At 44.6% G+C, this 25410-nt stretch overlaps 1 protein-coding gene and 1 long non-coding RNA gene across 3 annotated transcripts in view; both read left to right on the forward strand.

The window, feature by feature from the left end:
* Positions 1-25410, forward strand: part of NBAS (NBAS subunit of NRZ tethering complex) — a 916216-nt gene that overhangs the window by 180805 nt on the left and 710001 nt on the right. For both annotated transcript variants that reach the window (XM_068280281.1, XM_068280282.1), the window contains exons 17-18: positions 1596-1747; positions 22470-22607. In XM_068280281.1, coding sequence (XP_068136382.1) covers positions 1596-1747; positions 22470-22607 — 290 coding nt within the window. The remainder of the gene's footprint in view (positions 1-1595; positions 1748-22469; positions 22608-25410) is intronic.
* On the forward strand, positions 14202-20441 carry LOC137571328 (uncharacterized). Its single transcript, XR_011031329.1, has 2 exons — positions 14202-15030; positions 19321-20441. It is a non-coding gene; the product is annotated as an uncharacterized lncRNA (long non-coding RNA).

The following is a 25410-nucleotide window of genomic DNA, read 5'->3' on the forward strand; positions in this document are numbered from 1 at the left end:
CAATCTGTGACAGAGCGCAAAAGAGAATATTATTTATTAAAATACTATGTCTATCTGCTGTTGACTGGATTTGCAAAGCACTGAATCCTTCTCAGCCATCTAAGATGTATTATTTATATTACTGCTGCTGTTGTTATTATTATTGTTTTGTACTTATTAATGACATTTAAGAGCCGTTAAGTTAATTGTTTTCCTGCTGCTCTGACCTCATATAGGATTCATTTTAGCCAATGTATTCATTTTTCGTCGATGATTATCTTTCTTCCTATTTATTTCAGCTAATGACAGCCGCGTAATTAGCCTATACAAATCAACGAGGAAGAAATAATAGGTTTACAAATTCCCTGCATAAAGAATAGATTAGCGTTATCAAGGGTTTTTAACCCCTGGAGCACTGTGGAAGCGCGAAGGCTGAAACGTGTGCTGGGTGTATTCCTTAGAACTCTTTTCATATCCATAATAAAAGGCAATTCCTAGAACACAAAGCGGTATATGTGAGTGGGTTGCGGCAGCCATTGTGCTGGATGACCCCGTCAGCTTCCACCGTTCTCGGCTCGCCGTTCCCCGTCGGCAATCTGTGCAGCCAGATCCCGTCTGCTAAAAGCTGCCTTTTAAGTTCATTAAGCTCTGTAAGCTGCAATGTAATATTTCACAGCTTTTAACTTAAATCAGACCTGTCATTAACTTGAATAAAAAAAGCATAGAATGGAAAAAAATAAAAAGTGTAATCAGAGTTTAACCAGAGGCAAATAAGAGAACAGCAACTGGACATTTTCTGTTTTGTGCTCTGGGAAACGATTCACTACTAAGTAGCTGAGATTTAATAAGGCCTGGAACCCACTAAGAGAGCTTTTCTGAGCGCTTTGTGATTTGAAAAGCTCTTGCTAATGTAATGCTAGGGGTGTGATCCCACCAGAGGGATGTGATTTCATAAAATCCCCCCATAGCATTGCGTTAGCACGAGCTTTTTTAAATCATTAATGCCTAGAAAAGGCTTCTAGTGGGTTTCTGGCCTCAGTGGGGTTTCAATTGATATATTTATATGCTAAATGGCTGGGTTATTGTAGCCAATGTAAGCAACAATTTGCATTTGGTGGGGTTATCTGCACTTGCACACGGCTCCTCCCCCTGCGATGATGCATAGCGGCCGGCGTGATGACGTGGAGCGTCTCCGTTCAGGAAGAACCGACCGACCTTCAGACCGAAAGTCGTCTGTATCGGAGCCACCAGTGGGACCGGAGCCAGGAGGACGCCGGGGGACCTCATGGCCTATGGTGGGCTGGAGGAAGCCCCAGGTAAGTACCAGTTTCATTTTGTTTTGGCTGCTCAGGGTCCCTTTAAGTGCTTCAGAAAACAGGATTGAGTTCAACCAAGTTAGTTGACTATCTCAGAGAAACTCTTTTTGTTATCCGTACTACACATACAGTTCATTATCTCATAAGTTTGTTTCCGCCTCAGATGTGCTTTATGTATTATTTTCTAGGTATTAATGCGAGTTCCTTCTAGGTGACCACTACCTGAGGAATATGTCAGTTCAGCTTTGCCGCAAGAACAAGTATTCACTGAAACTATAGATCTCACATTCTTAATTACAGAGCAAAATTAAGAAGAGATCCTGGGTTCTGCATGAATGTCTGGAGCGGGTTCCCGAGAACGTGGATGCTGCGAAGGAGCTGCTCATGTTTGGCTTGAAGGGGACAGACCTGGAGGCTCTGATCGCTATTGGAAAAGGGGAAGACGGAGGAAGGTATATAAAGTTTTTGCTTTTGTTGCATTGTGTGCATTTAACACTGCTGGCACTTTGGCAAACATGTATAATGTATCTTAAAGAGGTGGGATTTAATTATGTTACTGGGGCACAGAGGCTGGTTGTGCACACGAAGACCAGCCTCCGTTGCCCCATGGTGTGCCTCCAAGACCCCCCTGCGTGCCGCTATACCCCCGCAGTGCTGGCGACACGCAGCGTGTCGCCAGCACAGTGTTTACCTATGCGCTGTCAGTCAGCGCCACTCCCCCCCCTCCTCTGCATCGGCGCTACCCGCCCACATCACTTCCCTCCTATCAGCGGGAGGGAAGGGACACGGGCGGGTAGCGCCGATGCGGGGGAGCGGCGCTGACAGACAGCGCTTAGGTAAACATTGTGCTGGCGACACGCTGCGTGTCGCCAGCACTGCGGGGGTATAGCGGCGCGCAGGGGGAACATGGAGGCACATCATGGGGCAACGGAGGCTGGTCTTCGTGTGCACAACCAGCCTCTGTGCCCCAGTAACATAATTAAATCCCACCTCGGATTCTCTTTAAGGTGGAAAAAAGTTTCTATTCTCCCACTAGCCACCAATCAACTTCTCTCCTTTTCCTTATACTAGGGCAGGTTTGAACAAGTAATGAGGACACTGGTTGGTTGGTTGGTAAGTCTTACATTCAGCCAGTTCATATGTGTTCCAGACAGTTGCTACTACAAATCATGAGCCCCCCAGCAAAACATTGACAGGGCCCCCAATGTTCACACTCTTTCCCTTGCCTACCGCTGTGACCCTCACAGCCTGGAGGCCCATCTTGCAAAGGTCTTAAAACACAAACTTTCACAAACCCATAACAAGAATAGCCACAAAACCACCTGATCTGAAAGATGGACCCCGTTAGAGGGAGTGAAGTAGTAGTTGGGGCCCCCTTACAGCTTTAGGCTCCCCTGTGGTTGCAGGAGTTGCTCCCCTCTAGTTATGCCCCTGAATCCAGGATGTGCACGCATTCAAAAGAAATAAAAGAATGCAAGCAAAACAGAAAGGAATGTGATTTATTTTATATTTATATAGGTAGTCCTCGGTTAACAAACGAGATAGGGACTGTAGGTTCGTTCTTAACCTGAATCTTTTCTTAAGTCGAAACATTGTGCCATCTCTGTCCCCTGTACCTTCTCTGTGCCTCCAGTGTCCCCCTCTGTCTCACCTCTGCCGTTTCTACCTGTTTATACAAGTTTACAGTAAATGCCATTTTTTCTTAGATTTTTTTTTTAAATCGATTTTCTCAAAAACTACAAGTCCAATTTGAAACATTTTTTTGCCTTGTTCCAATGGAAACAGAGAATCCGTTCGTATCGGCGTGCCGGTCGTAAGTCGGGGACTACCTGTATAAGGTTGTCCTGTTAACTTTTTGAATGTTTTAAATGGAAAAAGTATAGACCATCTGAAGGAAAAAGGGATGGTGGAAGGAGGTGCCAGAGGGTACAATTGAACATCTGAAACAGTTCGAAAGGAAAAAAGTGACTTACCTCAAAGAAGTCAACCAACTACAAATTGGCTGAAGTGAACCATATTTATGCCATCCAGGTAGAAGAAAATAGTGTGGCGCTCAAACAATTAATGTGAGTAATAAGGAACAATCTCACCACTTCACCTTGTCTACGTGGTCAGCGATGGCTTTAGTGGTGGAAGTGCATGTTCTTGGATATCGGAAGGAAGGATACAAATGTTGTTAATAATATAGAAACAGGATGGAAGATCTATTATTATTGTTTTTATTGATATATATATATATATATATATATATATATATATCGCCAACATCTTCTGTAGCGATGTACATAGTATAGAACAAATATTGGGGAACATAGATACATGAGTTCAAGACGCTGTACAGTCATGACATCCAGTAATACAAGCACAAATACATACATACATGAATACATACTGTACACAGTTAATGTGTGGATTGAGATATCACTAAAATTGGTACAAGTTTATATGGTGAAGTACAGCAAAATAGGAAACAATAGTAGGAGGCACCTGCCCTTGCGAGCTACAATCTAGAGGGGGTAGGTGGGTGGAAACAATAGGGAAGGAAACTTAGGGGATGAGGCAGTGGACTACCAATGCTACCTATAGCAAATTATAGACTTTTCAGAATAAGTGTGTTCTCAGAGCATGATGGGCAGGCTGCGGGAGAGAGTTCCAAAGGAGGTGGACTGCCCTTGAGAAGTCCTTGGTACAAGAGTTGGGAGGAGGTGGCCAGGCCAGATCTAGGTCGATTGGGGGCAGGACAGGAGTGGCAGTAGATCAACATCCTACAGAGTTTCACTGCATGAAACAGTGCAGGGCTGCATTTTCAATAGAATCTATTGGAAATTGATGTCCTGTGTGTGGTAGGAGTCAATCCCTTCCAGAAAGGAATTCATTGTTTTGCCACATTGGTTGGCAATCTATAAGTGTATAGCCAAATTTAGGGTATCACGTGGAGAATCCAGAGGCAATGTTATTTCATCAATAAAATCGAATTATTCCTATGCTAGCTACAAACTACTAGATAGACTTGTTGCGCTATAAACCTCTACTAACAGACCCCTATGTGACAGGTCTAAAGTATTCCATAGTGGATGAACATCTAACAAGTCAGGTGCCCATACACTCGTCAGATTGGCAGCAGATAGATAAGAAATGCATCTGATGATCTATCTGATGTGTTTTTAGAACCTTTTTTACCAGGATAGAATTCCAATAGATTTCAGTTTGAAATCTATTGAAATTCGATCTGATGGCATTTTTTTGCCATCCGATTTCCATTAAGGCCAATGCAAAATGATAAGCAATCTCATCAGATCGACCTAAATTTTCCACCCTGCCAGTTCGATGGAAATCGATCATCGATCGATCGATTGGCCAGCCGATTTGCGATCGATCTGGATTGATCGGTCGGCCAGAAAATCGGCTGAGTGTATGGACCCCTTTAAGGTGCCATACATCACTCGACTTGGTGGCTGATCGACCATCTGATTCGATAATTATTGAGTCGGGTGAAAATCTGTGCCGCCAAGAGCACGCCCATTTGATGATAAAACCAATTTTGGGCCGAAATTGGGTCACGTTTACTGATTGGACATGGTGGAAAATCTCAAGCTGACATGCTTGATCGGGTGCGTGCAATATCGGGACCACCAACGAACGCAACAAAACGCCTGGCTGCTGTTTCCCCTAGTGTATTTTATCCTCCCCTAGGGGTGCATCTCTGACATACGGTTATCCTAAGGGTGCAACTGTGACCTCACATGTGCCCCACGTGCTCTAATGCTGACTACCACGTGGGGGCGCAGTTGCGGAAGGGCTCTGCCTGTGACGTAGGAGACCTGGGTTCAAATCTCGGCTCTTCCTGTTCAGTAAGCCAGCACCTATTCAGTAAGGAGACCTAGGGCAAGACTCCCTAACTCTGCTACTGCCTACTAAGTGCGCCCTAGTGGTTGCAGCTCTCAAGTGCTTTGAGTCCGACAGGAGAAAAGTGCAATATAAATGTTATTTGTCTTGTCTTGAAACTGTGCGACTGTCTAAAGGTCTGAATAATCTTGCACATGCCCTGGAGATTTACAACAAAATCTACGGTAATTCCAGCACGAAGGATGATGCTTAAAAACAAAAATGTTCTACACCACCAGATTCTTATAAGCAATGATGGACAATGGATACAGCTACATGGCAATGGTCAGTAGATATTTCTTACACTTCAATGGCCAAACGGTCATGGATTTCACAAGATGCTGTTAATCAGGGCTGTGGAGTCGGTACAAAAATCCACAGACTCCGACTCCTCAGTTTAGGATTCCACCGACTCCTCTAATTTGCATATTACAATCTTGTTGATTGAAAGTATGTAACATGAAATTCGTCTCTTAACTGCCAATGCTTAGGAATTTTAAAAGACAACTGAAGTGAGAAGGATATGATGACTGCCATATTTATTCCCTTTAGACTAAAACTAGTCCTTGGTAAGAATACTTGTAAAAGGTACAGGCCGGAACAAAGAACATCTACCAGGCCCTAGGCAATGTAACTGTGGGTACATGTAAGAATGATGTGCAGGTACTCTGCAGGGGAATGAGAAGATTCTTCCTCTATTACACATTCTTCATGCACAATCTGAACCAGGTTTATGGGTGATAGACAACACCTCTGTGTTCAATGTGCACAACATTCTCAGTGGATTCCCTGCAGCTCTGTGGGGAGTGCATATGTAGAGTATAGTACTACTGTGTAACAAAGTAAACCTGAGACAGATGAAATTAAAGTTTTATACATACCTGGGGTTTCCTCCAGCCTCCTTCAGGCTAATCCGTCCCTTGCTGTCCTCCTCCGCCACCTGGATCTTCTGCTAGTCCAGGTACTTGAGCCAGTCTGGTGTAGTGCGCATGCACACACTCCGCCGCCGGGAGCGTACTACACCTGAACAGCACTGTTGCGCAGGTGCAGAACGCTCCTGGCTGTAGGAGAGGCAGGCGGCCGGACTGCACTGACTGACTGAATTACCAGGACTCATAGCAGAAGATCCAGGTGGTAGAGGTGGACAGCGAGGGACTGATTAGCCTGAAGGGGGCTGGAAGAAGCCCCAGGTATGTATAAAACTTTTCTTTTCATCCTTCTCAGGTACCATTTAATTTGTAGTCACCAAACCAAAGGCTTTATACTTACAGCATAGATGTTATTTCGTATATATATAAGAGATTCCTGTGTACACATCATATATACTGAACAGTCACAATCAGATGTGTATATCTGACTTTAAAAATACGGGGACTGCTTTATTGAAGCAGCACAACTAACTGATTTTGATTGGTTTATTTCATTTTTTTGGACTAAGCACAGCTATTACTGTATGCATAAATTATTTATGATGACTATTATCTGAGAAATAGAACATTTTATCATATTTTCTATTTTAATTACAGTTTAGATTCATTAGGAGTCGGAGTCTGAGTCGGTGCATTTTTCCCCGACTCTGACTCCAGGCACCCAAAATTGCCCCGACTCCACGACTCCGACTCCACAGCCCTGCTGTTAATTACCAAGTGCTGTGTTTGGGTAGAGATAGTGGCCTCAATTCACTAAGATTATCTCCTGTCTTTAATAACTCTTCTAGAGTTGTTACCATGGTGATAAGGCATGTAGTACTCAGGAAACATTTTACCTCAGGCAAACCTAAAGTTAACTCTTCTGTCTTTAAGTTAACTCTTCAATCCTTAAAATAACTCCAGAGTTCAAGACAGGCTGTTAATTAACTGCATGTGAAAATAACTACAGAGGAGGTAAATTAACTACAGAGGAGGTAAATTAACTACAGAGGAGGTAACTTAAGGAACTCTCTTGCCTTATTATCTCCAGCATGATCTTAGTGAATTGAGGCCAAAGTCTCTAGGAAGATTGGATTATGGCGATGAATGCTTGAATGTGATTGGTAGTTTTGGATGGCACTTTGATTCATGACTCCAAGAGTCTCTAATGGGAATTTATGAGAAAGCTGATTTTAAATAACAAAGGCTGAGTATGTTGTCATTTCTCAGAGCCGCCTGCGTATGGCGAGTGACAAATCTCCGGAGGCGGCCGCAGAACTTGCGGCTGGCAGTGTTTCTTACACATTTGCATATTTGTACACAAATGGCAACAGCTGACTGGTGAAGGCTCTTTTCTGATTAATGATCTCTAGCCTCAGACGGCACACTGAAGTGCCGGATTCCTTAACATGTTAATGCATGCGTAACTTCATTTACTAATCTCCAACCTCGCCCGTTCTAATTATCCCTTTTCCTATCTGATGGTTATGGTAATTAGCACACTTCAGTAAAATGTTGTGTAATAATATACCGTCTCTGGAGCGCTTTGATTCGGAGCAATGCATTATCATTACAGCGGGCACTTTACCAACGCCGTCTCAGCGCCTCCACCGCTCCCCTGTTGCTTCTTGATAGTGACAAAGCTGTGATACCTGTCTTTATTGTATAACGGACATTTTGTTCTAAATTAGCTCCATTTGGTGATATATGAACAAAATGTGTTAGAAGAAGGCCACATGATGTGTACGTGTTCAGGGACACTTGTTACTCTTGAATATGTCATAATTGTAGATTTACCGTTATTTTGCAATGTCCTAGCTTCCTTGACTTTTAGTGGAAAAGGGGCCCCACAGACAGATTTAGACAAGTGATGTGTTGTCCAGACTGAACCACTTCCCCTTGTGAGCTTAAACAGAAGGTTGAGTAAGAGAACAGTGGGTGGTGAAACTCATTATAATATGGGTGGAGAGTTCTAAGAATTAAATGTTAACTGCTTCATGTCTGCACTGATTATTGAACTGTGATTGGTTTTTGTAACACTGACAAATATCCTGGCCAGCCCCAGGGAGTGTATATTTTTGCATACTTGTAACCCTATAAAATCTGCTGTGTGCTAATAATCTGTAGCATTACTCTGATGATGCCTGTATCAACGGCCCTTGATGCATGAATAAATGTGTTGTCTATTTGACGAGGTGTGTCCGAGTCTTCCCTGTCCTTAAACATCTTGGACAGTTTTGGTGGAGAATGCGGGCAATGAACGATTGACTTTGTGGCACACCTCTGGAGGGACCCTGGACATCTTGAGGAGCGGAACCTTGGAGAAACAGCCGTGGAGAGGTCCAGATATCAAATCCCTAAACAGCGCTGTACCAGGTGAGACTTGATCACCTACTTGATATTTGCACCTCCCTGCTGGTTGCAACCCTACTCCGCTCAGCAGGGTTTCCGTGAGGACCTCCCATGACAACGGTCTCCTGATATGTGGTATGTCATCTTCTATTTCTTACTCTGTACTCTGTATGCATACCGTCTTTTTCTTCTGATTAACTTGGTGCTTGAGATCTAACATATGTTATGTATGCCGTCTGTCTGCTGTGATTAACTTAGTGCATGGAATCTGACTTAGTTGCTATTGTATGGAGTATAGTGTTGTGTGAGTAACGAAAATTCATTACAGTAGTATATGAATGTGGATTCATGTTGAGTAATGTCATATTTCTGAAGAGAACATTCTATGTTGGTATCTTGAGTATTGGGGGTCGACAGAGGAGAGCCAATCTAGATTACAAACTCTGTGAGTCAGCATACTATTGTGTGCATAGCCCTGTGGTGCTGCAACATGCAGCTATTACACAGGATACACACTGTGGAGAAAGTTTTCAGAAGGAAACCACAGGTTGAAAAACTATAGACCGTGGTCATAAATCACAGACAGAGGGGAGATTCGCTTCCTTCAAAGCAGAGAACTTGTGGGCTGGCTCTCCCCTGAGACAACATAACTTTGGATGGGATACTTGTAGCAGGGAGATTGAACATGTGTTTAAACTGATGGTGATGTGTAATGGTGTTTTATTGGCTGCAAGGTACCTAATGTGTGCAGCTCAGAGATAACTGTATTTGACTAAGTGTTCTCTTATATGTGTAGGCAACTGTCTTCTCCTTCCCAACAAACACCAAGGTGGAATACACATTAAATTACATCACACTATGTAAAGTCTAGTGGGGCTCATCAGTGGGGCCTACTTAATTGGTGTGTGGAAAGGAGAAAACTAAACTTGCCTGAACTGTGCTGTTTTTGTACTAACCTCTACAGACACTTTAGAGTGTGCCCAGAGTGTCTCACGTCATTGGAAAAAGTACCCAGTATAGTTGAATATTTGATCAGGAGGAGAGTGACCTGCGGCATCCCCAATACCTCTCTAGACAGATACAGGCCAATTGTAATAAGGCCCTATGTGCCACGCCTCCCAGGCAGCACTCAATTCCCCTTTATAGTCAACACCCTGGGAGTGTGCAGAAGTGGGTCTTGAATACCAGCCAAAGCCTAAAATAGTCGCTCAGCATTATATTTTCTATCAAAAATTAGTCGCCCCCTTAGGACCTCCCAATCCCTCAACTATTAGAGAGGGTGGGGCAGGGACTAGACAACTTAGATGACTCAGAAAATTCTGAGGATCTGGAATTAATTGTCCAATCCCTCAGAATTGTGGAGAGGTTGGATCCACTACCTGAGGGTTCTAAGTGTTCAGATAACTCTGATGGCTCACATATCTGAGACAGTATAGCCTGTGTACACCCCTGGATGAGTGAGAGAGTGACCGCATGCTCAAAAGGTCTTATCCTGATCAAATAAATATAAATTTCTCACAGTGTGCTGTTACTTGCCCTAAGAGGGATTGTGAGACACTGATTTATTGGCTCATTGCTACAGTTAGCAGTATAATCATTCTGATAGTCTAGTGGTGTTATATCTGGTGGAAGAATTTGTGTTGTCCTGATTTGGCTGATGAATATGAGACTCAAGCTGCCTTAAGAGGAGGTTTTGAGGTTTGGCTTTGAGGTTTGTCCACCTGGGGAGGAGCTTCCCGACCACGAGAGAGAAGTCTCCGCTCAGCCAGATCCAATTCATTGCCGATCAATAGATTACTGGATGTCACAGGGATTGTGATGCACACCAGACCATTGCCTGCTAGACACAACTGGGCGACCAGGTGAGCAGTACAGCCGAACTTAGGGTTTTGCTGTTCCCCAGGTCGCCCAAGCAGACAGGTGAGCCTTTGTGAAACCTCACTAGTACTGGTGTCTTGCGGGATAATCAGGCAGCAAGGTGGGAACTTTGTAAGCTCTCACTGGGGCTGGAGGGTCTAAGTGGGGCATTGCAGACTTTTGTGACTGTAGTCGGGACTTCACAGGGATTGTGATGCACACCGGACCACTGCCTGCTAGACATAATTGGGCGACCAGGTGAGCAGTATAGCCGAACTTAGGGTTTTGCTGTTCCCCAGGTCGCCCAAGCAGACAGGTGAGCCTTTGTGAAACCTCACTGGTACTGGTGTCTTGCAGGCTAACCAGGCAGCACAGTGAGAGCCTTATAAACTTCCACTGTGGCTGAAGGGGTCTAAGTGAGGCATCGCAAGCTATTGTGAAAGTCACTAGAAGATTGGCGGGATTGGCTGACCCTTGTGTCAATAAGTGTATTGCACAGAAGCAACACAGAGAGTGTTGCTCGAGTTGCTCCCACTGGGAACCAGAGGATTGGCCACCTTTGGTGTGAGAATTGCGTGGAATTCAGGGTGAACACATGGTCTTTGTTCGGGACTTCACAGGGATTGTGATGCACACCAGACCACTGCCTGCTGGACATAATTGGGCGACCAGGTGAGCAGTACAGCCGAACTTGGGGTTTTGCTGTTCCCCAGGTCGCCCAAGCAGACAGGTGAGCCTTTGTGAAACCTCGCTGGTACTGGTGTCTTGCAGGCTAACCAGGCAGCACAGTGAGAGCTTTATAAGCTTCCACTGTGGCTGAAGGGGTCTAAGTGAGGCATCGCAGGCTATTGTGAAAGTCACTACTGGATGTCACAGGGATTGTGATGCACACCAGACCATTGCCTGCTAGACACAACTGGGCGACCAGGTGAGCAGTACAGCCGAACTTAGGGTTTTGCTGTTCCCCAGGTCACCCAAGCAGACAGGTGAGCCTTTGTGAAACCTCACTAGTACTGGTGTCTTGCAGGATAATCAGGCAGCAAGGTGGGAACTTTGTAAGCTCTCACTGGGGCTGGAGGGTCTAAGTGGGGCATTGCAGACTTTTGTGACTGTAGTACAGATATGGACTATGGGTTTCACGGTATTTGGAGGAGTGGGAGCGGTGGACGAACCATAAATTTGCTAAAAAGGGTACCTTTAAGCCAAAAATTTGGGAAAATCTGTGGGAAACACACAAAATGAGAATGAATCGTCCTAATGAAAGAAAGGCATGGAGTAGATGGATGAAGGAGTCCATCCAGAAATCAGAGGATGTGAACATATTGACAGTGACACAATCTGCAACTGTCACAGGTGAGATGAGACCTACAACTGCAAGCACTGAACAATTGTATGGGTCAGAGGATGAGCAAATAGAGGAGAAGGAGGTAATGGAGATGGGAGCATACCAAGCTTGGTCTGCAATCATGTCCAGGGAGCTGCATGAGTCATTTAATAGAACTGTGTCACAGGACGTAAACAATAAAGCTGCTGCAGAACCTCTTACAAGAGGCAGTGCTGCAACACAGCCTCTCATTGACCTCACTGAAACAGAGGAAGTACAGTTTCACATAGATCAGAGGCAGAGACAGGATGTGCCAGAGTCAGCAAGCCTAGGAGCTCACAGGGGAAGAGGGGAGCTAGGGAAACTGCGTCATCCCACTATATATCCTCAGCTAACTACTGAAGTAAGGACGCCAACTACCCTAGCACAGTTAAGGGAAGAATCACCACCTGCATACGGGACAGGGAGAGTGTCAGAATACACTCCCCTCAACTATGCTCTGAATACAAATGATGGGATGTACCCCCTCCAACCAATGATGACGGGCACACCTCACTGCTCCCCTTATGAAGTAATCCCTACTCATCTTAGTAATATAAGCAACTACGTAACACACTATATGCAGCCTTCCCCCTTCATGGATCACCCATTATTATCTCAAAGCTGAGTCAGAGAGAGCATTGAGGTTCGGTTTTGGTATCAGGGCATCAGGAGAGCAAACTTAGTGCCACTTCAGAGAAGAGCCCAATCAGTTAGACTCGGTCAGTTGCCATTCAATAGAGATTGTAGATGGTGGTGTCGAGGTTAGTCCATCGGGAGGGGACCCTCTATCAGACCAAGCCAGTGAAGGGTCCACTCAGCCAGATCTAAGTGTTTGTCACCCGCACAATTATTGCAGTTTGGATTTCACAGGGTTGGCAATGTTCACCAGACCAATGCCTACTGGGCAACAGTAAAGGATCGGGTGACCTGTTGGGCAGCAAGGACAAACATAACTGTTTGCCAGACCACGTGAGACAGTGTAATTATTGTGACTCCCTCTACTGTGTGCTGGAGTGAGCACAATATTGCCAGACCACGTGAGACAGTGTGATTATTGTGACTCCCTCTACTGTGTGCTGGAGTGAGCACAATATTGCTGAATAACAAACATAAAACCTTGCTGTTTGCCAGACCACGTGAGACAGTGTAATTATTGTGACTCCCTCTACTGTGTGCTGGAGTGAGCACAATATTGCCAGACCACGTGAGACAGTGTGATTATTGTGACTCCCTCTACTGTGTGCTGGAGTGAGCACAATATTGCTGAATAACCTTGCTGTTTGCCAGACCACGTGAGACAGTGTAATTATTGTGACTCCCTCTACTGTGTGCTGGAGTGAGCACAATATTGCCAGACCACGTGAGACAGTGTGATTATTGTGACTCCCTCTACTGTGTGCTGGAGTGAGCACAATATTGCTGAATAACAAACATAAAACCTTGCTGTTTGCCAGACCACGTGAGACAGTGTAATTATTGTGACTCCCTCTACTGTGTGCTGGAGTGAGCACAATATTGCCAGACCACGTGAGACAGTGTGATTATTGTGACTCCCTCTACTGTGTGCTGGAGTGAGCACAATATTGCTGAATAACAAACATAAAACCTTGCTGTTTGCCAGACCACGTGAGACAGTGTAATTATTGTGACTCCCTCTACTGTGTGCTGGAGTGAGCACAATATTGCCAGACCACGTGAGACAGTGTGATTATTGTGACTCCCTCTACTGTGTGCTGGAGTGAGCACAATATTGCTGAATAACAAACATAAAACCTTGCTGTTTGCCAGACCACGTGAGACAGTGTAATTATTGTGACTCCCTCTACTGTGTGCTGGAGTGAGCACAATATTGCCAGACCACGTGAGACAGTGTGATTATTGTGACTCCCTCTACTGTGTGCTGGAGTGAGCACAATATTGCTGAATAACAAACATGAAACCTTGCTGTTTGCCAGACCACGTGAGACAGTGTAATTATTGTGACTCCCTCTACTGTGTGCTGGAGTGAGCACAATATTGCCAGACCACGTGAGACAGTGTGATTATTGTGACTCCCTCTACTGTGTGCTGGAGTGAGCACAATATTGCTGAATAACAAACATAAAACCTTGCTGTTTGCCAGACCACGTGAGACAGTGTAATTATTGTGACTCCCTCTACTGTGTGCTGGAGTGAGCACAATATTGCCAGACCACGTGAGACAGTGTGATTATTGTGACTCCCTCTACTGTGTGCTGGAGTGAGCACAATATTGCTGAATAACAAACATAAAACCTTGCTGTTTGCCAGACCACGTGAGACAGTGTGACTATTGTGACTCCCTCTACTGTGTGCTGGAGTGAGCACAATGTTGCCAGACCACGTGAGACAGTGTGACTATTGTGACTCCCTCTACTATGTGCTGGAGTGAGCACAATAGTGCTGAATAACATCAGTAAAACCTTGCTGACCCTTGTGAAAATCAACAGAGGGGTGACGGGATTGGCTGACTCCAGTGTGCTTAGTGGTTCACACGGTAGCAACAGGGAAAGAACCTGTTGCTCAAGTTGCTCCCAGGCGAAACCAGAGATTGGCCATCTCTGGTGTGAGAATTGCTTGGAATTCAAGGGGAACACATAGTCCATATTATGGGGAATTCAATTGCTCAGAAGCGAGCGTCAAATCGCGGTGAGCCGCAGCATTTGACGCCGCGAGAAGAGATGTGTAGCAAGTATGGACCGTGGGTCTCCCGATACTTGGAGGACTGGGAGCGATGGACTAACCAGAAATATGCCAGAAAGGGAACTTTTAAACCAAAGGTGTGGGAAAATTTGTGGGATGTCCACAGGGTAAGGATGACTCGCCCAAACGAGCGAGAAGCATGGAGTAGGTGGATGATGGAGGCGATTCGCCGATCCGAAGACGTCACCATCATGACAGTAAAACAATCAGGCACAGGAGGGTCACCACAGCTAGAAGATGAGGGGACTGAAGACACTGATGTGCTGGATATGGGAGCACACCAGGCTTGGACAGCACTTATGTCCGGGTCTTCTCGTAGGCAGACTGACAAGGCCGTGTCTCAGCATGTGAAACACAGAGCTGCTGCAGAAGCTCTTGATGACAGTGCTGACACATAGCCACCAGTTGATCTCACTAAGAAAGAGGAAGTACAGGCACACAGCGACAACAGACAGCTAACGCAGACCTCATTAGAGACAACACACAGTAGCAGTGACAGGCTGGCCCACATACAACCTGACAGGGAGAGAGATGACTCTACATCTGTATGCCAATCCTCGTTGTATTCAGGACTGACTAATGAGTTAAACAAACCCACAGCTCCTACACAGCTAAGGGAGGAAACACCAACAGCCAGCCATGCAGGGTAAGTGACACTAACCCTTTTAAAAATGACATAAGTCTCCTTAATCAACCACAGATACAGCAAACTTCAAGTAGGCCAAGGAGCACTAACCTGTCACGATCTCCTGCTGCTCCTAGTTGGGAAGAGGGTCCTCAGTCACCTGAGCTTTTATTCCCCGTTAGAGAGCAAGTGCTATCAGATAATCAGGGTAACCAGACAGGTACTGTTAGACACCATATACCCTGGACTCCCGCAGAAATGAAGGGACTCCTGAGTACCATACCCCATCCAAGAACTGACCCTGCCAAATTTGCAAAGGAAATAATAGATACACAGACGTGCTACAAGGCCACATGGGGAGACATGTTTCGACTTATCAAAAGGGTGTGTGGGGAGAGGGACCTGAAAGAAATAGTCAGCAAGACATTTATACCGAGGGATGTGTCACAGGACTCCAGTGAAAAGGGATATTTTTGGACAAACGCTTTGGCAAACCAACTCAAAATTGTCTATCCACCTAGACCTCGTAGGCGAGGTTTGAGGGTATGTTACAGATGTGGAAGCCCAGGGCATTTCATCAAACAGTGTAGCTACACACCTCAGTCTAACTATAAATCAACACAGACAGATAGGGACACGGAGGCTGAGTTATCTGACTCTTCATCTGACTCTCCATCTGACTAATATGATTAGCTTTCAAAGGCAGGGGTCCTCCCATGATGGAAGGGCCCTCAACAGGTGCTTGTCAGTTTCTATGTATGAACTTCCTAGACCTGAATTGAAGGGCTGGACCTCCAGCCTTTCACAGATATTTATACAGCTTCAGTTATGTCAGGAATAGAGAGGGTAAGGACAAACTATGCATTAAACATTAGAGATGTGTGTATAATCATTACATAACCCATGTATACAAATTGCATGGACAAGTTGTCTCCTCTATTTCAGGTTCTAAATTCGGTGACAACTGGAGGGGAAAGGTTCTCTGGATCCATGCATCTCATTGCAAAAGAATACAGGAAAATAATTAAGGCAACTATGCCAACAGGGGCATTTATGTTAGTCTGTATGTTATGTCGTTTGTCAAGTGAATCCACAGGGACTGATAGTTAGCATGTCCCAAATCACCATCAGGAACCTTGGGTTCCACCCAAATCTTATGAAATATGGGGAATAAAAACCAAAAGGATGGGATCCATCCCACCTTCACAGGATAGAGTATAAACATGGGAAATTAGTGCCAAGATACACTGAATGGCATATCCTAGATGAACTTTGTGGCATTGCAGAATGATTCCCCCTTTCCAGGAGTATCCAAAACAGAAGTTGCAGGGAAGACCTGAGATTATTTTCTTTTTGACATATGTCCACGACAAAAATATACTTGACTGTGAGGGACATGAGGACCCTGAAGTAGACATATGTACCATGCTAGAAATTTTTTTATTACAGACCCAAATGACATAGATGACGACTCGAGCCACTTGACAGTGAAGATCTGAGGGACTTATCCAATTTAAACAATAGAACCTCAGTTGACCCATTGCCAGTAAGAAGTGACAAAGGAAAATTATATCCTGAAGACCCGACAAGAGGAGGGTATGACGACTGGAACATTATGTACATGGTATATAATGTTGGAGAGACAGGACAGTATAGGAAAATATTCTATGACCAACCCAAACCGGTGCAAGGTACTTTGTTAAATAAGTGTCATAACCTAGCAGATGGGATTATGGAGTTCCGAGTACATTGGAACTGTAAACCCTCTGACATACTTGACTCAAGAAAGAATTATGGTTGGACTGAACTGAAGTGTAGTCAAACAAGTCGCCTAGTATGAAGACACTGAAAAAGTCAGACTTGGTGCCTATTTTAGCACCCTGGTATTGCATGTACAAACAGATGCGGAAAGTAAGTCATTTGAACACACCACACCTAAAGAAGGTATAACAGTACGTCAGTATATGGTCAGAATTATGAGAGAGGCCTGTACATCAGACATTGAAGGTCATTGTATTATTGACACAGCGTACTGGTCATCAAATCAGTATCTCTCCTTCAATGGACCAAACCCTTGGAGGTGGGATGTGCTGTGCAATGGGATAGATGCACCAAAGGTAAATGAATGGATGTATGGGATTCCCATGTCTGAGGGATTGAGGGGAGTGTATCATACCACGGACTGGAAAGATTCTCATGGATGGGGAGAGTCCAGTTCCTGGTATGAGCAACCTGTCGATAAATAAAAAGGGATGGTACACATGGGAAGGAAAAGATAAAGTATGTGTAACTGTAGTTCAAGTAGAATGGGAAAAGGATGTTGTGGTCCATGATAAGGTGAGTTCAGACACATGTGAGGTCCCAGCTGTTAAAGCGGCGGATCTAATTGTTCCCCAATTAGCCGCACCACGGGCAGTGTTGGTGGGTACTCAGTTTGTTCTGTACACATGGAGAGTAACCCTAACTGACTTTAGGGTGAGTGCATGAGACAGGAGGTGTGGTGGGTATGTCAAAAATCAGATATACATGCTGAAAGGGTGGTTGGAATCAGGATATAGCCACAATAAAGTAAAAAGGGATTTGATGGGTACAGCACTAGGGGCTGGGGGTCTCGGTTTGGGAGCTTTTTGAACACTATGGATTTAGAGGGGCTACAAAATAAACTTGGAGGGTTGGCTCAGCATGTAGGGGAGGGAGTGAAGACCCATTTTGATATAAATCATCTATTGGAGAATTTACAATATGACCACATTGATGCTACAGCATCACTGTCAGAAGTAATGAAGAAGAAGTTCAAGGGTTTAATTGCAGGTCTGTTTAAACATTCAGAAGACGTCCAGTTGGCATTATCATGTACGCAGGTTCAATCTGAACTTTCACAAGATTTAAAGCTAATGATAACCTCGCTGCACGCTGGCCATTTTCCTATAAATTTACGTAAACAGGCTGAAAGATCTGTCCTTGATTTTGCAAGACACATGAAAAATGGTGGCTTACTCAGTTCCATGGGTGTCAGAGCCTCACAGGCACTATTTCCTTCTTAGTGCCTGTTGCTGGCAAAGAATACCAAGCTTATGCAGTGGTAGATCTGGGTTCTATTCTATCTGAAGGTGCGGGTTTTGCACTCCTGGGTTAACCATGAAATTTAGTGCTGTATGAAGAAGGGAAGCCCAGATTAGTAGATACATATGGGCACTGGAAAAAGGAAAATGTTCTCTTATGTCAAGGACAACAAAATATAATTTTGAGACAGCAACGCTGGGACAAGGAAGGATAATGTTTGATGGACGCAACAAAAAAGGAGCCGAGCAGGATGAAATGTCTGGGACAGGGTTATTGGTGCTGGTATCAGATGGAGAATGTCACTTCTTATGCAGTGTACACATTGAATTGTACTCAAGGTAGAACACTGACCCGAGGGGTGTACTGCACCATTGGCCCAGTCCTAGGGATAGATCTGGCACAGCCAGAAGGGCGAACACCCATAACACCTGAAAAGAGACTCGACATCAAACCTGATACACCTGTCTATTTACAAAAAGATTCCTTTAGGGTGTGGAGCAGAATTGAAAGGGTGGTTATTGGATTTTGGGAAAAAGGATGAGATCATACAAACTCTCGGAGCTTCAGAAAGGCAAGCAACTGTGCTCCTGGAGCATAATCGTGAGAAACTGTTACAGGTCTCACATGCCCTTGAGCAAGATGCTAGTGTGTCCTGGTGGGAAAGCTTATTCGGGTATAGTCCAAAAGCAAGTGCCTTTCTGAATCTCATGCTCAACCCAGTAGTGGTACTAATAGCCCTTACCGTATTGTTTGACCTTTTTCAGTTATTCATGTTTTGTAAAATGAAGAGGTTGAGCCCAAGGATAAATAAGAAATAAAAAGAAATTCAGGGATGTTTTAGTGGTGGTATCCCCGGATGACGAATATGGATAAATGTTGTGTAATCATGGTAATTTTACCCCAATCCCTTGTAGTTAAATAGTGTGAATGGACACGAGTGACTGGAAATCGTAGGGTCCTCCAGCGATGGAGAAAACAAGTTAACATAGGTATGAATGAAACTGATAATTATACAGACTCTTCTTGAACCGGAAGCCAGCGGTCAGACTGCTGAGCTAGGGGCGGGAGGAGTCTGTTAGAAGTGAGAGGGTAGATTTATTAGGCATTGTAATCCCCTATGTGTTATTATTGAACAAATATGATATGGCTCTATTTAAAAAAAAAAAGAGTAAGGGGCCACAGACACCTGGGGCTTGGTACTGGGACTTTATAAAAAAAAAAAAAAAAACTTTTTCCTCTGTCCTGCAGACATGTTCTTGTGTTTTCCTTGTGCACCTGGGCAACAACCACATCAATCACCCTCTAGTTCTACCTTAAGATCTACCTCAGAAGACTTAAAGGGGTCCTGGCTTATCACCAAGAAGACACCTAAGAGACTTGTTGTCCATAAGTGTGGCACCTACCTCATGATTTCAACTCTACCTCATGTGTCATCATATAACCTGTTATTCTACAAACCAGTGGCAAGAGGTCCCAAGGATGTGAGGAAAGAAACCCCAGCTGGACAGGTGACAGCAGCTGAATCCTTGGTAAGACATCGCTCCACATCAAAAAGGAGCACTCTTCATCCTGGTATGACACTTTGCTTCAATGGAGGACCTCAAGGAACCTTTTCTGACTCACCCTGAGGAGAGACACAATAATGCTCTCCCAGGGTGCACCACCCAACTCAGAGTTTTGGCTAAGGGTGCGGCTCTGGGGAGGGAGAAGATACTACAATGCCATCCGGTGATATCAGCTGGGGCCCCCCACCAAAGGACCAAGGAAAAACTTTTGATATAAGTAGTTCACAGGGATGAACTAGAGGAGGGAGTGACAAAGCTGTGATACCTGTCTTTATTGTATAACGGACATTTTGTTCTAAATTAGCTCCATTTGGTGATATATGAACAAAATGTGTTAGAAGAAGGCCACATGATGTGTACGTGTTCAGGGACACTTGTTACTCTTGAATATGTCATAATTGTAGATTTACCGTTATTTTGCAATGTCCTAGCTTCCTTGACTTTTAGTGGAAAAGGGGCCCCACAGACAGATTTAGACAAGTGATGTGTTGTCCAGACTGAACCACTTCCCCTTGTGAGCTTAAACAGAAGGTTGAGTAAGAGAACAGTGGGTGGTGAAACTCATTATAATATGGGTGGAGAGTTCTAAGAATTAAATGTTAACTGCTTCATGTCTGCACTGATTATTGAACTGTGATTGGTTTTTGTAACACTGACAAATATCCTGGCCAGCCCCAGGGAGTGTATATTTTTGCATACTTGTAACCCTATAAAATCTGCTGTGTGCTAATAATCTGTAGCATTACTCTGATGATGCCTGTATCAACGGCCCTTGATGCATGAATAAATGTGTTGTCTATTTGACGAGGTGTGTCCGAGTCTTCCCTGTCCTTAAACATCTTGGACAATAACCACTTAAAGTGTGGGTTTTAATGCATAATATATGTATCTGCTCTTCAGTGCTGATAGCCTGTGTCTAGGTAGAGGAGCCAACTGCTTTTCTCTACAAGACTCTCTGATCCAGGAGGCAGGCTGTGCCGCTGGTCAGGTTTGAAGAAATAGATTTTATTTTTGTATGCAGTAAATGGTTTTTACACTATGCTTAAACCCTTAAAGGATACCTGTAGCTGCCCTGGGCTGGGGGGGGGGGGGGGAGTTTGAGGAACTTCTGAAAACTTCTGAGGAGACCGTAAGACACAGGTAGCAGGGGAATGTGAAGACCAAGTGAGGGCGGGTAAGACTCAAAGAGATCCAGAGACTTCCTTTTTCTTAGGGGAGTATGAAACTGCCATCCCCCCCCCCCCCCCCTCCGGTGGTTACAGGTATCCTTTAACCTCCCTGTCCTTATCTACAAGTCCATGGGAGCTCTATGCAGAGTGCAGCGCATAGCGGGCGTTTTAACTCGCCTCCCCTGGGATCCAGGGGATCCAGGGCCGGCAGCCATTCTCCTTCCTGTCTTCGGAGCCTGTGCATCCCCCTGGTGAGATCACCGTTTGTTGTCATGACAGTGCCACCCGGAGGATGGTGGGAGAATTGCAGCGCTGGATCCCAGGGAGGTGAGCAAATGCTAGGCTTCCAAAGATCTTTCTGTGGGGTGATTTTTTTTTTCCTGATTTTAGTGTCTTAAAGCATGCCAAAATTTGCACCGCTTTTACACCCTAAAATCTGGAGGGAGGTTAAGCGCATGCATGGAAAAAAAGCGCCCGGAAATAAGGGGGCAGGTTGAAGCCACAAAACTGCTTACCCAGCTATTGCAAATTTCTCTGCGGCATTAATTACTATTCCCCCTCCAGGCGCCAGGGACAGTGCTTTTAATGATCGTAGAACAAAATGCAACTTGACATAGTCTCAACTTCAAAATGTTTAATGCAAGCCCTTCAAACCTGGCAAGGTTCTCCACCAAGCCTTGAAAATCTAGATACATGAAAAACAAGGAATGAACTTGACTATTATTTTGGTGTATCCCATTTATTTGGCCATTAGAAGAACAGATATTATCAAATCATAGCCAAAACAACAAGGCCCGATCTTTCAAACTATACTTCTTTATCAGGGCAACTGATAAAGGGGACAATCCCAATATGTTATGACTTGTTGTGGCTGTGATTTTATTGTATTTATTATTTTACCGAGTAGATGACGGGGAAACAACTGAATAAGATAAGCCCATACAAACTATTTTTTTGTGGTTCTGTCCTCCACTCTAGTTATGACCAGCGGTGCTCATCCAATATTCGGGTATCCGAACTACCCAGATAATCCAAACTTTTTCCACTATCCGAACTTTGAATAGCAATTCGCATATTTTTTAAAATCCGAATAGCACTATCCGACAAACTTGGATTTCCCATCTGAAATCTGAAATACGGACGGATAGTTTGTTCAGAGATCCGAGCAGAAGCCAAAATCGCCTTCAATGGCAAAAATCCCTGAGAGAGAGAGAAAGGTGGAGAGATTTTCAGGTCACTTTCGGTTTTCTATCCGGATATCCGAATCCGGACGGATATCCAGGATATTGGGTTCGGATATCCGAGTTTACTCGGATACCAAAAAGTTTGGATCCGGATATTTGAGGATCCGGATCAATTCGGATTTTGAAAAGGGGTATCCGAGAAGCTCTGGTTATGACCATATTTCAGCATCTACTTTGGCGCAGTGATTGAAGGATGACAGAGGGGGTTGTACACAACACCCCACTACCCCGAAGTGTAACCTGTAACACAAACCCACTAGTGGACAACGGGGGATCTCTTTCTAGAAATAATACTGGAAAATGGAAGAGTGAGTTTGTGAAAAGTACAGGCATAAAATAGAACTCTTGTTATGTTTATTGGCTGCATTGCGCTGTGTTCTCCTTTCCGTGATTTTGTTATATTATATATTTTCTTGTAGATTCATTATGCCGGGAGACATAGATATTGATGATGTTCCATACGAAGACTTCCTCACTCCAGAAGAAGAAACAGAGCATAGAAAAGAGAAAGAGAGCCAGAGAAGGAAAGAGCTGCTTCAGTTGGTGGATTTTGACAAGTGAGTGCCTATCCACATTTTAGCTTACGGTAGTTTTGTGTCACTTGGGAGAGGCATGTGAGTATTACTGGTGTTTATAAAATGTGAACAATTAACCATGTTGACAATTTTATAAGAATGTATGTTATCGAAATTTTTTTATAACAACATCTCAATGTAGCTTGAAGTTCGCATTCTTACATTACTTACTGCCGCTTTCTTTTTAGGGCTTTCCTAGGATCACACTGAGGGTCATGGCTTTGTGTGATATTAAGGCCGGCCTAAGATCTATTTTTTGCGTTGTGGTGGAGATGCGATGCCCCCGCTGCATCCCACACTAATGCCAAAGATGACAAACATATGACTCTGCCGCAGAGCATGCTGACAGGGTCATATGCATAACACGCCCCCCGCAAGTGATGTATTCCCTGTTGGGTAGGAAGTACGTCACTAGGATTTCCAGCAGTCTGCGCAAGCTTGCCACGATGCACCGCTTTTCATCATTTACACTATGTGCTTCGCCCATAGACTATCATTACCCCAAGCCCTGTGCGGGGAACATGGTGCTTGCGGTAACACGGTGTTGCCTTTGCATCGGATCGAAGACTTCTGGTGAAACCACAAGGGATCACAGTAAGTGTGAAAGTCTCCATAGACTTTCATTGCTTCTGCGGCCCCTTGCGACAAAATAGGGTAATGCAATGCAGGAAATACCTGCATGTGTAAAAGGGGTGTCAGTTTTATTAGGGTTAAATGACTACTGTAGGGGGTTGGGAAAGAAGGTTTGAACTTACCTGGGGCTTCTAATGGTCCCCCGCAGACATCCTGTGCCTGCGCAGCCACTCACCAATGCTCCGGCCCCTCCTCCGGTTCACTTCTGGAATTTCCGAAAGTCGGAAAACCACTTCATCTGTGCGTCCGTGTCCTCGCTCCCGCTGACGTCACCAGGAGTGTACTGTGCAGACCGAACTGGGCCTGCGCAATACACTCCGGGTAACGTCAGCAGGAGCGAGGACACGGCCGCACAGATGCAGTGGTTTTCAGACTTTAAAGTCTGAAATTCCAGAAGTGAACCGGAGGCGGGGCCAGAGCATTGGTGAGTGGCTGCGCCAACACAGGATGTCTGCGGGGGACCGTTAGAAGTCCCGGGTAAGTTCAACTATTTTCCCCCGACCCCCCCTACAGTAGTCGTTTAAGGACAATGGGCTCTATTCACAAAACTTCTCATAAATGTCTTATCACCTAACTGAGAAAAATAACCTTTCAGCACATCTACAAGCAAAATCACACTCCAAGTAAGTTGTTCCTGATTAACTTCATTTCAATATTACTTTTCTTACCTTAATTATATTATATTTTTGCTCTTTGGAAGCTCCAAAATGTAACATAGATGAGGTGAAAACAGTTGAAAAAGCTTTGTGAATCATGCCCAATGTGACGTGCTGTTTGGAATATGTTGTGACTGCTGTAGCAGAGAGTTTCTGAAAATGAATGAGCTATGCTTCCCTGTAGCTGATGATTGCTATTGCCTCTAGCTTCCTGTCACAGCTGACGTGTGTAGTAGATGTGGAGCCAGGCTTCATCCTTCGTCATCAACCTAGCCAAAAAGTCCTGTGCAGCAAATAGGCCAAAACTGCTTTGGATGCTTCATCTCAGTCCTCCTGACCACTGTTCAAACATTTCGGCACCCACTTCGATGAGAGTTTGCGCATGTCTAGGACAGTGGTGATGACAAACCCAACACAATCCCGTGAGATGTCCAGTATCTGGGCTATATTTTATTGCAGATTTTTGCCAATCCTCAATCAGCTCATGGACAGCATCATGGATTGCCGGGTTAGTTAAAGGATACCCGAAGTGACATGATGAGATAGACATGGGTATGTACAGTGCCTAGCACACAAATAACTATGCTGCGTCCCTTTTTTTCTTCCTCTGCCTGAAAGAGTTAAATATCAGGTATGTAAGTGGCTGACTCAGTCCTGACTCAGACAGGAAGTGACTACAGTGTGACCCTCACTGACAAGAACTCTTTCAGGCAGAGAAAGAAAAAAAGGAACACAGCATAGTTATTTGTGTGCTAGGCACTGTACATACATGTCTATGTCATGTCACATGTCACTTCGGGTATCCTTTAAGGTGGGGGGGGGGGGGGGGGGCACCCACTGCAGGACTCATCTTTAAGGTGAAATGCCCAGTCTTGAAATGAGATATCCAAGTTGACAGTGCTGTAGGAAGGACGACTTATAAGTCGACGGTACAACAGTACCAAAAGTAGCTGGCGACGGGAGAACGGAGGAGGACTGGCGTGGGACCGGAAGGCTGCAAGGAGCTGGCAGAAGACCCAGGTAAGTCAAACACTTAGTTTTTTGTTGTTGTTATTTCAGGTCTGCTTTAACTGTGGATTGCTTGCTCTGTACGATTAACAAGCTGACACATCATTGCATTCCAGCAGTCCGTTCTGGGGGTGTGTTTAGCCATCAGGGTTAACAAACAGATGATTTGCATATTCAGCAGTGATGCATTGTGGTACACCGCAGAAGCACACTACAGCCTGAATAATAACAAATACCTTCTGTTTTAAGAAGGCAATTTCTGTTTTGAATAGTATTTTAGTAAGAGGGTTTTTTTTTGTCCTTTTTAGCCCCTTACACACTCCTGGGAGTTCTGGTTCACCATGAGCTTGCTGGGCAATCTGTAACTCTCGTCTATACGCTTTGTCAGAAGGCTTCAGAATACTCCTGGAAGCAGTACTGTGGCTGCTCTGCTTTCCTGATTGTCCGCTTCTCCACTGCAGGCTGTTATAGCAGAATAAGAATCAGCT

The sequence above is a fragment of the Hyperolius riggenbachi genome, chromosome 4, assembly GCF_040937935.1.
Source record: "Hyperolius riggenbachi isolate aHypRig1 chromosome 4, aHypRig1.pri, whole genome shotgun sequence".
NCBI lineage: Eukaryota > Metazoa > Chordata > Amphibia > Anura > Hyperoliidae > Hyperolius > Hyperolius riggenbachi.